The sequence below is a fragment of the Saccopteryx bilineata genome, chromosome 2, assembly GCF_036850765.1.
Source record: "Saccopteryx bilineata isolate mSacBil1 chromosome 2, mSacBil1_pri_phased_curated, whole genome shotgun sequence".
Lineage (NCBI taxonomy): Eukaryota > Metazoa > Chordata > Mammalia > Chiroptera > Emballonuridae > Saccopteryx > Saccopteryx bilineata.
The window spans coordinates 101,723,564-101,738,877 of NC_089491.1; the positions used below are offsets into that span (position 1 = coordinate 101,723,564).

The following is a 15,314-nucleotide window of genomic DNA, read 5'->3' on the forward strand; positions in this document are numbered from 1 at the left end:
GGTTGCAAGCTTGGTGGGATAGGGCAGCTGAGATCAGGTGGACAGTGTTAATGCGACCCCTACTGGGGGTGTTTCTTGGTGAGGCACTCCATGCAGGGAAAGTGGCCCCTACTCTAGAGCCTACTCCCTCAGCCACTGATGGATATTCCACTTCTGTTCCCCACCCCACATCCCAGGAGTGAGCAGCAGGTTCAGGTTGGATGGGGCCAGCAGTCTCCTCTGCAGAAGTTGTTTCAGCTGAGGAGCCCCTGGTCTCAATGGGGACGGAGGGGAAGATTGAGAGAGTCTCCCACTGGGTCTACTTGTGGCCCAGCCTACAGGAGGTATCTGGGGCTTAGCAGGGCTGATCCAAATAGCTTCCCCATTCAGAAGAATGGCTGCAGTCCTTTTGAAGGGTGAGGTGCTTCTTTGCCTTCCCTGGGTAGCTCGGGCTGAGCTCTCTGGGGAGGCAGGAGTCACCCCCACCCCCACTATGAGGTTTCCACACACCCTTGCACCCCCTCTCTTTTGTCTCCGGAACCAAAGCTTCCTGAAGGTGACAGGCTTGGACAGACATGACTCTGTGCACACAGTAATCACCTAGCGCTCTGTGAGCAAGGCACGGCCTCCTGAGTCTGCTCGGCCCTCTGCTCTCCCAGTGCTCCATGCGCTCCCGTCGGGAAGGCGGGGTCCTACAGTCCTACAGTCCTGAGTCTGCTCGGCCCTCTGCTCTCCCACTGCTCCATGCGCTCCCCTCGGGAAGGCCGGGTCCTACAGTCCTGAGTCTGCTCGGCCCTCTGCTCTCCCAGTGCTCCATGCGCTCCCGTCGGGAAGGCCGGGTCCTACAGTCCTGAGTCTGCTCGGCCCTCTGCTCTCCCAGTGCTCCATGCGCTCCCGTCGGGAAGGCCGGGTCCTACAGTCCTGAGTCTGCTCGGCCCTCTGCTCTCCCAGTGCTCCATGCGCTCCCGTCGGGAAGGCCGGGTCCTACAGTCCTGAGTCTGCTCGGCCCTCTGCTCTCCCACTGCTCCATGCGCTCCCGTCGGGAAGGCTGGGTCCTACAGTCCTGAGTCTGCTCGGCCCTCTGCTCTCCCAGTGCTCCATGCGCTCCCGTCGGGAAGGCCGGGCCCTACAGTCCTGACTCTGCACGGTCTGCTGCTCTGCCTGTGGAAGCGCTTTTCCTTTTTGGGGTAGCAGGGACTGTGCTCACCATGGATAGAGAGTTGTAGCCCCACAATGCCTGCAAACATTCCTGCTCCTGCCTGTCTGGTTCCTGGATAAGAGCTTCTCTGGAGATAGCTGTGTGCTGGGGGTGGGGCAGGCTGCCCCTCTTTTCAGGGCCCACGGCTTAGACACTGTGGGTTCCACTAAAAGCCTCCCTGGAATAAGGGCACCCCAAAGCCACTGCCAGGACTGAGCAAGGCAGAGGGCCCTGTGGGCTCAGGGCTGTGCCCTCCGCTGGCTGAGATAACAGGAGTGCTGGTACTTAAGGAGGTAGTGTCTGGGATTCTTATTTTCACCACCAGCTATGCCAGCTCCTCTTCCCACCCCTGTTGTTCTGGGTTGGGGATCCTTGTGTGGGTTTGAGACCCCTACCACCACTTTCCTGGGGAGGAGAGAGCTCCATAGACAGCCTAATATCCCTCTGGCTTTTCAGCCTCTGCACGTGGATGCAAGGGTTAGCCGTTCCGCCCTCCTGACCGGTCCCTATGGCCGTCTTCTGTAAATCCCTGGTTATAATTTTTCAGTTCAGCTATCTGTCAGTGGGTTATTCTGGTTGAATGTTGTTTTAGCTGTGAATCCAGTTTGGGGCCGGGAGCCAGTGAGTATAGCATGCACCTACCCTGCAGCCATCTTGGAACCTGAAAACTGTTTCTGAATTTCTTGTTAGGATATCCCATTTATGTTGTAATATCAGTAATAGTCCTTAAATGACCCATTTACCTTTTTTGTTTAGTAGTCATTTTAAGTATAATCTCTCAAGGGCCAACCTTAAATATGGAATTTATTTGAAGTTAATAAAAAGTTTAAATGTGATAGTAAGGACAAATGTATTTCAGAAGGCCTTGTCGGAAACCAAATATGGAACAGAGTTGGGCGAGTTGTGTGAGCTTCAGGTGATCTTGTGCCTTTGTGCTCAGACTGTCTCCGGGGCGTTTGGGTTAGGATAGTACACAGAATTGTCTGGGCTTTCCACATCGACTTTATTTATTTTATTTTTAAGTGCGAGGAGAGGAGATAGTGAGACAGACTCCCACATGCACACTGATCAGGATCCAGCCGCAACCCCTATCTGGGGTTGATGCTCAAATCAACTGAGCTATTCTCGGTGCCCAGGGCTGACACTCGAACCAATCAAGCCATTGGCTGTGGGAGGAGAAGAGAGAGAAAAGTGGGAGAAAGCGGGGAACAGAAGCAGATAGTCCCTCCTCATGTGTTCCCTGACCAGAGATTAAACCTGGGATGTCCAGACACCAGGCCTATGCTCTATCCACTGAACCAAACAGCCAGGGCCTTCAAATCTACTGTTAATGAGTTAAACTTTTCCAATTTATACTTTTTCTCTGATTTTAACTATTTGTTTTTGGAAGTAGGCTTTATTTGAGTATAATACAAAAAAAGCTTGTTTCAACTGGAACTATTTTTATTTTTTAATTTCATTCATCAAAATCTCAAGTTCTTTCCAAATGGCAGCTTTTGTGATCAGGAAATCAGACTTCAGTTTCCCCAGAATTTAGATCATGTGGACCTACAATAGCCTCTAAGTTGATTTTCAGTATTTAAAAAAAGTCTCGTTCTGTATTCTTTAACTGCAGGACACACATTTTTATATTGTGTGACACTTTGGGGCGAACAGCCTATGCCCTTTTCTAGCCCTTCCACTCGTGTGTCTATCTGCGCTCATGCTGTTGAGAAGTATGAGCGACTCCAGAGACAGTATAGTCTAAAGAAGTGTGCAGGAAAATGAAAGAAGAAAGTAGATGTAGTCATTCCAGACAGTCTTCCTACTAGGGGTTGTCAAGAGACACCAGTTCAGCTGCCTCTCCCAGACAACGTTACTGTTCTTCCCTAAGTTAGAGGGAGACCAGAGACAAGCAGAGGCTTGGTGAAACCAGAACCACAACCAACAAACAGAACCAGAAATTTCTTACACAACTAAGAACAGCAGCAACAAGAAAGTGCTTCTATAAAAATGGAAAAACCAGAGTACAAAAGAAGGCTATTGAGACTATATGGGGAAAGATTCAAGAGAAGTAAAAAATGGGTATAATGGGCCTACCATCTAAGGCAAGGAAGGAAGGAAGGAAGGAAGGAAGGGAGGGAGGGAGGGAGGGAGGGAGGGAGGGAGGAAGGAAGGAAGGAAGGAAGGAAGGATACAAGGGTTGGGATGATGTGATTTTTAAAAATAGAAGAAACAGTTCTCTAAGCTGCAGAAAGAACAATGGTTTTAATACTTTCTCATTTCTCCCCACCCCACTCCCCCCAAAAATCCCACAATTAAAAAGTAGTTCTAGATATATCCTGGAGATAAGTCACAAATCCCAGAATAAAGAGAGTATCTGAACTTTGCTAAAGGGAAGGTAAAACTTTGCCAGTTTTCTACAATGGCAAGAGAATCATACTGGCTTTGGGTTTCACATCAACAACCCCAGACGGCAAAGTTAAACATGGAATAATCCTTTAAAATCTGAAGGAAAAATAATTTGAACGTCATTTGGTGGCAGAATTCTGTCAACCAAGTGAGAAGGCCTGAACTCAGTAATGCCGTTTGAAAGAATTTGTCAGCAACGTTTGTATGAAAAATACAAAAAGAGGATCCAAGGAAGGTGATCAGTTGAAATGCGAAAAAAACCAAATGAAGCTAAAGAACAAAACATAAGAACCAAGCGTTGCTGACATGGAAAATTGTAAATTGTATTTTAATCAGAAACGTTCAATGAGAGATGACCTTTCCCTCCTGGTGGGTCCAATCCTACTATTCTTGTCTATAACAGAAAATTTTGACAAATTCCTCTTCATGCAGTTTATTGATAGGTTTTAGAGGCAACCTGTGGAAGAAGCACAGAAGACAATTTTAAAATTTAGGACAACTTGTGAACATAATAACTGGAAAAGTTAAATACTGGTACATGCCTAGAAAAGTATAGCATACGTAACAGAAATTAGGCAGTGAAGGGAGGAAATTGTGCTCATTTTGCAGAATAGATAATATGGCCTAAAGTCAGTAAGTCAAGACATTAAGTATCGGGGTGATCAATTTGTAAGTTATTTAAATGTCTAATCACTGTGTTACACACCTAAAACAAATCTAACATTGTATGTCAACTATACTTAAAAAAATAAAAATAAAAAAGTCACGCCTGACCAGGCGGTGGTGCAGTGGATAGCGTTGGACTGGGACGTGGAGGATCCAGGTTCGAAATCCCGAGGTCACAGGTTTGAGCACGGGCTCACCTGGTTGGAGCAAGGCTCACCAGCTTGAGCCCAAGGTCATTGGCTTGAGCAAAGGGGTCACTCGGTCTGCTATAGCCCCCCAGTCAAGGCACATATGAGAAAGCAATCAATGAACAACTAGGGTGCCACAAGGAAGAATTGATGCTTCTCATCTCTCTCCCTTCCTGTCTGTCTGTCCCTTCCTATCTATCCTTCTCTCTGTCTCTGTCACAAAACAAAACAAAACTATTAAGATCTATTATTTAAGCAATGAAGGTGTTATTTAAAATTATAATGGTGAACACCAGGAAATGACAACGGAGTTTTCATCCTTTTTAACAGTGGTTATATCTGGAAGGAGATGTTGGGGCTATTGACAGAAGGGGCCTGGGTGTGAATAAAAAAGGATTTTATAATCTCTCTTAAAAAAATACATGTATTATGCTGTTTATTTTTTTTTGTTTGTTTGTTTCACAGTTTTTAAACCGAGGCAGCAGGCGTAGTTTGGGTTGGTTTCAACAGGTTTTGTCAGGGCTACCTGAGCTTATCACCTAACGTTTCTTCTTCCCTTGAAGACAGACCTGCTGTGGGCATCCTGGCTCCCAGTGGCTCCTGACTTCTTCCAGGTTTGCTCCTTTGGATATCCGTCACCAGATCTCTGCAGGTAATCTCTCTGACTCCTTCAACCCTTATGTTACCCTGTACTGGTTGTCTCTCCTTCTTTCCTTAATCCCCACGTCTCTTTACAGAGAAATGTGCACTTGTCTTTCTAGTCGACCCATCTGTTCCCATTGCTTTCAAGCCTGGTGCAAAGTGACTTCAGTTCTCTTCACACCCACCCCAGCAAATCATTTACCTGAAAGTTCATCAGCCTTCACTTACCTCCTATTCTCCGAAATCAAAACCTTATTTTCCATTTCTATCATACACGATATCTAACAGAATAGGATTTTAAAAGTGGAACTGGAGAGTGAATCCTGTTGGATGTTCCAATTTTGATGGTTCCTTTAAAGTTTTGTATTTCTATAATTTTAAAAGAATCCCAAGTATTCAGAATAACCTGGACCAGCGCCTTATCCCAGCATTAACAGCTTCGGAGCCACCACCAGCGGGAAGACTAGCAATGTTTCTAGCAGCCCACAGTCCTTGTGCCTCTCACATCTCAGCTGTCAGATCAAACCAGGTTGTTGCGTGTTCATTCTCTAGCTTGCATTTTCTTCTTGTGTGACTAGGTAATATGTTGATTTTATGGTGTGAGTACTCTATTGTTTGCTTATAATTTCTACTGTGATTCTGTGGGTTATTTTTATTATCTGCTTATTAGGAACAATGCTGAGACTGTTACCTTTACCATGTTTCTCATGTTGGGGTCTCTGCTCCATAGTTGTGACTCAGTTTCAAAATCAGCAGACAATGGCATCATGCACACTAGATCACTGCCCCTCTTGATGTCTTCTGTTATTTTTTTAAATAACAACTTTAGCCCTGGCCGGTTGGCTCAGTGGTAGAGTGTCGGCCTGGCATGCAGGAATCCCGGGTTTGATTCCTGGCCAAGGCACACAGGAGAAGCGCCCATCTGCTTCTCCACCCCTCCCCCTCTCCTTCCTCTCTGTCTCTCTCTTCCCCTCCCGCAGCCAAAGCTCCATTGGAGCAGCGTTTGCCTGGGTGCTGAGGATGGCTCTGTGGCCTCTGCATCAGGCGCTAGAATGGCTCTGATTGCGGCAGAGCGACGCCCCAAGATGGGCAGAGCATCGCCCCCTGGTGGGCGTGCCAGGTGGATCCCGGTCGGGCGCATGCGGGAATCAGTCTGACTGCCTCCCCGTTTCCAACTTCAGAGAAATACAAAAAAGAAAAAAAAATAACAACTTTAATGAAATAGAACTCACCCAATTAAAGTATACAATTCAGTCGTTTTTAGCCTATTCATAGGGTTGTGCCGTCATGACCCCATCAGTTTTAGAATACTCATATCACGCCAGAGGAAACCCTGTGCCCATTATCAGCCACTTTCCATTTCCCCCAGAATGCCCACTCAGTCTCATCCCTAGGCAACCACAAATATATTTTCTATCTTTATAGGTTTTATAGTTCTGCACATTCCATATAAATGCAGTCAGACAGTCTGTGTGGTCTTTTGTTACTGGCATTTTTCATTTACCATTATTTTTTCAAGATTCATCCATGCTGTAGCACACACAAGTCCCTCGTACTTTTTATTGCTGAATAATATTTCATTGTGTGGCTATACCACATACTACTTACCCATATGCTAGTTGGTGGACATTTGCACTGTTTTCGTTTTTTGGCTATTATGAATAATGTTACTATGAACATTCGTGGGCAATTTTTTGTGTGGCTGTTTTAATTTCTCAGTGGAGTTTCCTTAGAAGGGAAATTGCTGGGTCTTATGGTGATTCTATGTTAAACTTTGGGAAGAAGTGGTAGACTGTGTTTTGAGGAAGCCATGCCATATGACATCCAGACTAGCAAAATGCAAGGGTTCCAGTCTCTCCACATCCTTGTCTACATTTGTTATATTCTGGATTCAGTTGGTTTGTTTATTATAGTGTTCTGATGGCTGTGAAGTGGTTTTGATTGCATTTTCCTAATAACTCATGACATTGAGTATCTCTTCATGTGTTTATTGGCCATTTGTATAGCTTCTTTGGAGAAATGTGTATTCAAGTTCTTTGTCCATTAAAAAATTTTATTTCGTTATTGTTGAATTATAGGAGTTCTTTATATATTCTGGAATCAACCCCTCACCAGATATGTAATAGGCAAAAATGTTCTCCCATTCTGTGGGCTGTCTTTTTACTTTCTTAAATAGTGCCTTCTGATGTACAGTTTTTTAGTTTTGGTAAAGTCAAGTTTACCTATTTTTGATCTTGATGCTTATGCTGTTGGTATCACATTTAAAAAACCATTGCCAAATCAAAGGTGATAAAAATATATATGCCTACAGTTTATTCTGAGAGTTTTAGTCTTACATGTAGATCTTTGATCCATTTTGAGTTAATTTCTCTCTATGGTGTGAGGGAGGGAGTCCAACTTTATTCCTTTGCATGTGGGTATCCACTTGTCCCAGCATCATGTGTTGAAAAAACTATTCTCTCTACATCGAATCTTCCTGGTAACCTTGTCAAAATTTCATTGGTTTTAAATGTGATGTTTTAATTCTGGATTTGAATTTTTCCATCCATTTATATGTCTCTCCTATGCCAGTGCAACATTGTCTTGATTGTTATAGCTTTGTAGTGAGTTTGAACTCAAGAAATATGGGTTCTCTAACTTTTTTTTGTTACTCAACATTGTTTTGACTATTCTGGGCTACTTGAATTTTCATATAAATTTGAATTCAGCTTGTCAATTTTTGTAAAGTAGTCAGTTGGGTATTTTTTTCTAGGGATTGATTGAATCTGTAAATGATTTGGGGAATACAGAAGTCCTGATTTAATGTCATCAGTGGGTTCTTGGACCTGCAGTGAAGTGATGTATAACAAAACCATTTATCCTTAGGCTAATTGATACAAACACTTCAACATTTTACCAATGTGATAATGAAAGGACATTGGATGAAATGACATTATTTGAGGACTACTTGTATTATCATTTTTAACACTGTTAAGTCCTCAGACATATAAACATGAGTGTCTTTCCATTATTTTAAGTCTTAAATATTTTTAACAATATTGCAAATTTTCAGAGTATAAGTTTTATATTTCTTAGTTAAATTTATTTCTAGGTATCTTATTTTTTTACTATATTGTAAATGGGATTGGTTTCTAATTTCACTGTCAGATTGTTCAATGGACATGTATAGAAACACGGTTGAGTTTTATATGGATCTTGTATTCTAAAACCTTCCTGAAATTGTTTAATATTTTTATTGAATTTCTTAGGATTTTCTATAGATAAGGTCATGTCATCTGCAAAAAGATAGTTTTATTTTTTTCCTTTCCCTTTATAGAGATAGATACTTTTTCTTTTCTTTTCTTTTTTTTTATTTTTATTTTTTTCTCAATTCTCCAGGCTAAAACCTTCAGTAAAAATGTTGAATAGAAACTGTAACAGTGGACACACACACTCGTATATATATATACACACACACATATAATTTTTTTTAAATGTAGGGAGAGAAAATTCAGTCTTTTACCATTAAGTATTACTTTAGCTCTGGATTTTAAATTATATGTCCTTTATTTGATTGAGAAAGTCCCCTTCTATTCCTGGTTCAAGCTTATTTTATTTATGATTGGGTGCTAAATTTGTCATTTTTTTATATCTACTAAAATTATCATAGTTTTTGTCCTTTAGTTTATTGATAAGGTACACTGTATTAATTTTTGGATTGTAAACCAACTTTGAATTCCTTGGATATATCTCACTTGCTTATGATGTATAATTCTTTATATACATTGATGAATTAATTTGCTAGTATTTTACCAAGAATCTTTATATCTACATTTATAAGAGATACTGGTCTGTAATTTCCTTGTGATGTTTTTGTCTGGTGTTGGTATCAGGGTAATATTGGATTCAAGAAGGGTGAGAAGTATTCTTTCCTATTCATTTTTTGGGAAGAGTTTGTGAAGAGTTGGAATTAATTCTTCTTTAAAGTTTTGCTGCGATTCACTAGTGAAGCCATCTGGATCTTCACTTTTCTTTGTGGGTAGTTTTTTGATTACTAATTTAATACCTTCATCTAAGTTTATTGATATTTTTTATTTCTTCTTGAATTGACTTTGATAGTGTCTGTTTCATCTAAGTTATATACAGTTTATTGGCATATAGTTGATCAAAGTAATCTCATAATTTTTATTTCTGTAAAGTCGATAGTAATGTGTCCTCTTTTATTACTAATTTTAGTAACTTGAGTCTTTTCACCATTTTTGTGGAGACAGTGTCAGTTTAACTTTTTGTTAATTTTATCAATATTTTCAAAGAACCACATTTTGGTTTTATTAATTCATCTTTTATTGTGTTTATATTCATTATTTTATTAATATTCACAGTAATCTAATTTTTCCTTCATTTTTCTTTCTTTGGGTTTAGTTCTTTCTTCTTCTAAGGTGGAAGATTACGTTACTGATTTCAGCTCTTTGTTCTCATTTAATGTAGGTGTCTATAGTTATAATTACCCTTTAGCACTGCTTTAGCTGCATATCCTCATTGCCCTTTTGACATTTTTGGCTCCCTCGGTGTTGTGTCATCTTCTCTCCAGTATTTCCTTGCTCTCCTTACTGCTCCTTTGTGACCCCCTATTCTGCCTGATGCCTACTGAAAATAGGCAGAGACCTTGGCAGTGGCACCTGGACTAAGTTTTTTTTTTTTTATTTACAAAGTAAGTTTAATGGGATGACATTAAATCAATAAGAGTACATAGGTTTCAGGTGAACATCTCTATAGCATTTCAACTGTTGATTGTGTTCTGTGCCCATCACCAAAAGTCAAATCTTTTTCCATCACCATATATTTGTCCCTCTTTATTCTCCTCCCCCTTCATCCCTCTCCCCTGGGTGACCACTTCACTTTTATTTATGTCCATGAGTCTTGGTTTTATATCCCACCTACGTGTGAAATCATACAGTTCTTAGCTTTTTCTGATTTACTTGTTTCACTCAGTATAATGTTATCAAGGCCCATCTATGTTGTTGTAAATGGCACTATGTCATTTCTTATGGCTGGGTAGTATTCCATTGTACCACATCTCCTTTCTCCAATCCTCTATCGAGGGACACTTTTGTTGTTTTCCATGTCTTAGCCACTGTGCATAATCCTGCAATAAACATGAGGGTGCATGTGTCTTTGCATACCAATGTTTTTGAGTTTTTTGTTGTGCAAAAGTGATAATGACACCAACTGCCAGGTGGTGAGGATTTCATGAATTAATATGGATGGTGAATAAATATTAATAGTCTTCTCCTCCCCTTCCCCCTGCTTGTAAAAAAATAAATCACACGTTAGGAGTAGTGTACTGGTATTTACAGAACGTCAGGTAAGAAAACCAGGAAGACAGGCTGCGATTGTGTATGTGTGTGTGTGTTGGTGCGGAGTGGGGAGTTAGTTGCTGTTTGTCCATCACCTTTTCTTGATTCTGCCTCCCTCGGGCTGACTTGGCATTCTTCTGGGTGGATGGTGCACATGTGAGCTCAGGTCAGGGTCCAGTAAGGAGAGACAGACCAGCTCAGTGGGCCACTGAGCGGACCTTCTGCCACTTTAGAAATGGAATTGACTACACATATTGAATTTAGAACTGAAGAATTTTTGAAATGAAAGTTTGATGTTGGGAGAGTGAAAGCAAACTTTATGTATATTTATGAGCTATCAAAGGAGAGTGAAGGAGTCCAAGTAATCTCTTTCAAGATTCTTTTTATTAATTCTCTCAAACATCTGGTTCCTCTGCTAGGTGCTTTCTGGTTGACAGAGGAGCCCTCAAGCAACATGCCGGAACAGAGCAATGATTACCGGGTGGCCGTGTTCGGAGCAGGTGGTGTTGGCAAGAGCTCCCTCGTGTTGAGGTTTGTGAAAGGCACGTTTCGGGAGAGCTACATCCCCACTGTGGAAGACACCTACCGGCAGGTCATCAGCTGTGACAAGAGCATCTGCACGCTGCAGATCACGGACACCACGGGCAGCCACCAGTTCCCCGCCATGCAGCGGCTGTCCATCTCCAAAGGGCATGCCTTCATCCTGGTCTACTCCATCACGAGCCGGCAGTCCTTAGAAGAGCTCAAACCCATCTACGAACAAATCTGCGAGATCAAAGGGGACGTGGAGAGTATCCCCATCATGCTGGTGGGGAACAAGTGTGACGAGAACCCGAACCGGGAGGTGGAGAGCAGCGAGGCGGAGGCCCTGGCCCGCAAGTGGAAGTGCGCCTTCATGGAGACCTCGGCCAAGCTCAACCACAACGTGAAGGAGCTCTTCCAGGAGCTGCTCAACCTGGAGAAGCGCAGGACCGTGAGCCTCCAGATCGACGGGAAGAAGAGCAAGCAGCAGAAGCGGAAAGAGAAGCTCAAGGGCAAGTGCGTGGTCATGTGAATGCCCCTCGTATGTCCCGTCACCTCGCCTCCCCTCCACGTGCCACCCACCATCGTCAGGGCAGCATGTAACATGCCCACATGTTCACTATTGCATTGTGACTGAGATGTGTCCTGTTGTTCTTAAGAGGTCATTTTACACCACTACCAATAAGCCCCCCTCTCCAGAATCAGGGACTCTGCCGACCAGCCAGTGAAAACATGCTCGGTATTGCAGGGAGCTGGGAGGGGCCGGCGGTCTTTGAAGGCTTCGTGAGTCGTTGGGAGGTAGTGTGTGTGAGCCGAGGGGAATGACTGTCACCTGCATGTGTGCCCGAGCATGTTAACCGGCAGCTGCGGCCAGGACTTTCCTTCTGCTCAGAAGCCAGTGCTACCCTTGGGGGAGGGGAGAGATGCGAGGAGGTGAGAAGACCAGGCCAAAGTTGCTTTATTTCATGGTTCTTTAACTGACTTAGAATAAGGGAACACACCTCCCCCAGAGGAGGCTCACTCCCACTCCCTGCTGACCCATGAGCCAGGCTTCCCTGAAGGGAGCACTCACCTCACTAGACCTCCATAGCAGGGAGTGGTTTCACCCTTTAGAATACTTCTTCTCACATACAAGGAGGAGTCCACTAAGTGCGTGCCGCGCTGTCAGAAATTCTGCGGCGTCTGAGTGCGGATATGGAAACCCCGTGATGGTCCTGGGCAGTGTCCTTAGAGGGCTTCGCTTGTGACGTTTCCCCCCTTTAACCCAGGAAGCGTATACCTTCCTCCAGCCCTGAGATTTTAAATAAAAATAATTGAGGTAGCTATTTTTAGACCTTTCTGTTGTCCTCCATGTGGTGTTATCCTTTTAAATAACTAGATCTGTATCAGGCTGGATAACAGCCAACAAAGGCCATCTGAAGACCAGAAGCACATCCATTTTCTAAATAACACAGACATATCTATGCCATACTTTGCACCTTCTTGAAATATTTTGAAACAGAAGTTCTTCACTGTGTTTTTTTGATGACCCATCCATCACCGTATATTCCCGGAAAATGTCTTCAAAGTAATAGCAGATTATCTGGCATGTTCCATTATAAGTGTCTCCTAAGAGCTGTTCAACACAGTGTTCATTCTGGAAACAATTATCTTTTTTCTCCTATTGATCTTGTGTGCCTCCTAATCCCTCAAACTGAATTACAGCCTCTGCCGGTCCCCGCTTGCTGGTGCAGACACGGGACGGTGGCTGGAGACAGCCGGGGCAGATCCCGCCTGACTCTGGGCCGTCTGCTGCCCTTGAGTCTGGTGTGGCTCTGCTTCCCGAAATCCCCACCGACAGGGCCTGAAAGTTCTCCTGCTTGTTCCAGGAAGCACAGCCCACTCTGGCCCCAGCTCCAGAACCTTCCTCGCAGCAGCCCTGCCTGTCACTGCCGGGCAGACGGAGGAAGTCCAGTGCCTGCCTGGCTTGTACAGGGAGCTCCCGGGCTGTGGGGGCAGCAGCACCAGCCCAGGCACAGTTGTCAAGTGTGGGATAATGGCACACACCCTCCTGGGGTCTCCTTTCCCCTGCACCTGCCCCTACTGAGCAGGGCTGAGGCAGCAGAGACTGGGAAGCTCCCACTCAACATTGCTAAGTTAACCCTTCCAAGGCCTTTGTCTCGTCCTCTCTACCCTTCTAATAACTCACCCTTGGGAGGTGTGTGGTGTGTGGGAGGTGCTCTGAGAGCCATTTGCTCTATGGTCTTCTCACCACCGTGGCCACCAGGAGCAAACCCAGGGCAGGAGGGTGGGAAAGCAACCGGACCCTGTTCAGGTCCAAATGCCTGTGCCCTCTCGCTTGTCTGTTCCAGACGGCGGTGCCACAGCCTTCACCGTGACATCCAGTTGACAGGTTTGCTAGGATACGTGTCTTTCAACTTGTCTGCCTTTATCCTATTCCTGTTCTCATAGAAATGTTATCAATGTTTAATTTGGCTATGGGCCAAACTTCATGGGCAAAGTGGGAGTTAGAGGTCTTGGGTGGGTACTTTGTTAACTGTAAAATGTGGTATCTCCCACTGGCTGTAATGTCCATGAGGCTTCTTATGTGAGCCCCCCACCCCTGCCAGCCATCCTGTTCCTACTGATACAAGTCAGATTCCAGTGTGAGCCACCCCCCTGCCAGCCATCCTGTTCCTAGTAATAACAAGTCAGAACGGCTTTTCACCCTCTCAAGCCAGTGTCTATGTTTTAAGTGTCTAGAGCTTCATCCATATGAGAAACTGAAAATGCAACCTCATTCAGGACACCTTTCGTTCCTCTGCATTTTGCCTGTGAGTCCATGGGAAGGCCGCCGATGCTTCAGTCGTGGGCCTCTGTTCTGAGATCATTTCCTGTGAACGGAGCTTCCGGTATTGATGCCTGCGGCAAATAGTCCTTCAGGAGTTTCCCAGGCAGTTCTGGGCTTGGGGAGTTGGTTCCCCTGAATCAAATGGTGTTAACGTTGGTCTGGCCCTGTCCTGAATAGGTAGTCATGGTTCTTGAGGATGCATCCTACATTGCATCCGGGCAGAAGTTTTTGAGCTAGCACTGTAAGTTATAAAACTCAAAATATTGCTTTGAAGATGGCACCCTGGAAATTAGCATGGGGCTCCACAAGTTCCCTGCTGTCCCCGCCCAGCCTTCCTCCATCCAGTGACAAGCCATGGGCGTGCCCTGGGCGTGCATGCCATACAGCACGACCAACACAAGAGCAATACCGAATTGTCCATCAGATCAAAACTATATACATATATATATAATAACAGATATATAATTTATCTTCCTGCATTTTTGAAGCATAAAGTAGTACATTGTACATATTCCTAAGCTAGTCTATTTGTTTCACTGTAATATTTCAGAAATGCTCATTCTTTGTAGAACAACAGAAAGAAATACTAAATATTTTAAAAAGTTGCTCTGTGATAATTTTTTTTTTTTTAATTTGCAATATGTTGTTCCTACATAAGCTGTCTGGAAATATCCCTAACTCATGGGACATGTGAGCCCCCCAGGCCCATCCTGGAGCTCAGTACCCCACAAAGGCCATTGTGGACGGAGTGTTTATAGAGCATGACTTTTATACCTGTGAGATGTCAATGTGTATATTTATATTTAGAGTGCATATATGGTTACAGTTCCATTATCGACTATATTTTACTTACTCTACAGTTATAATAAAAAATTGCCCTTTTGCATTCAAGTCTTAGTTGCCAGTGATGTTCTGAAAATAATGAAACGTTCAAATAAAGCTTTGGTTCTGACACCCTGGCTGGAAGATGGTGATGTTTCTTATTCTTCGGGGGGCTGCCCGTCTGTGATGGTTATGACCCAGTTCTCCTGTGGCTGCTTGTCTGTGACTCTGGACCAGAGAGGAGACTGGCAGGCTCTGTGCAAATCTGGGATTGGGCACAGCAGCTGCCCTGCCATGTTCTCAGGAAGTTTTCTTAGCTGGTCCCTGTCACTGGGCTAACAGGATGCTCCAGGCTGGCTCAGAGTAGGAATGAAATGTCCATCCCCCCAACCCCCTTACAAGGGCCAGACTATTAAGTAGGGTGGACCCAGAAGCCCCAGCACTGTTCCTGGGCACAGCTTTTTCTTGCTGCCCTTGGTCCTCACCCCTCCTCAATGCAAACTATAACAGCTGACTTTTGGTAACACAGGAAAAATAAATCATCAGCTATGAACAAAGCAAAATCCTTCCTGGACCGCTGAATAGCTGGTGACGGTGGACAGGTTTCTAACCTCATGGTGTTTCTGCAAAAGGGGCATTGTAACATCTGCAACACGGTCAGGCCTGAGGATCGAACTGGTGTTACACACAAAGCACGTAGAGCTGTCTTGTTGCATATGAAGCTTTCAGCGGAAACAAAA

The 15,314-nt window shown here is 44.0% G+C and overlaps 1 protein-coding gene across 8 annotated transcripts in view; it reads left to right on the forward strand.

Annotated features, from left to right (window-relative positions):
* DIRAS2 (DIRAS family GTPase 2) overlaps positions 1–14,711 on the forward strand; it is a 37,625-nt gene extending 22,914 nt beyond the window's left edge. For 4 of the 8 annotated variants that reach the window (XM_066257517.1, XM_066257518.1, XM_066257516.1 and 1 more), the window contains 2 exons: positions 4,986–5,074; positions 10,820–14,711. In XM_066257517.1, coding sequence (XP_066113614.1) covers positions 10,855–11,454 — 600 coding nt within the window. In that variant the 5' untranslated portion in view covers positions 4,986–5,074; positions 10,820–10,854 and the 3' untranslated portion in view covers positions 11,455–14,711. The remainder of the gene's footprint in view (positions 1–4,985; positions 5,075–10,819) is intronic. The other 4 variants (XM_066257519.1, XM_066257520.1, XM_066257521.1 and 1 more) reach the window with 2 other exon arrangements.
* Positions 14,712–15,314: the final 603 nt, after the last annotated feature.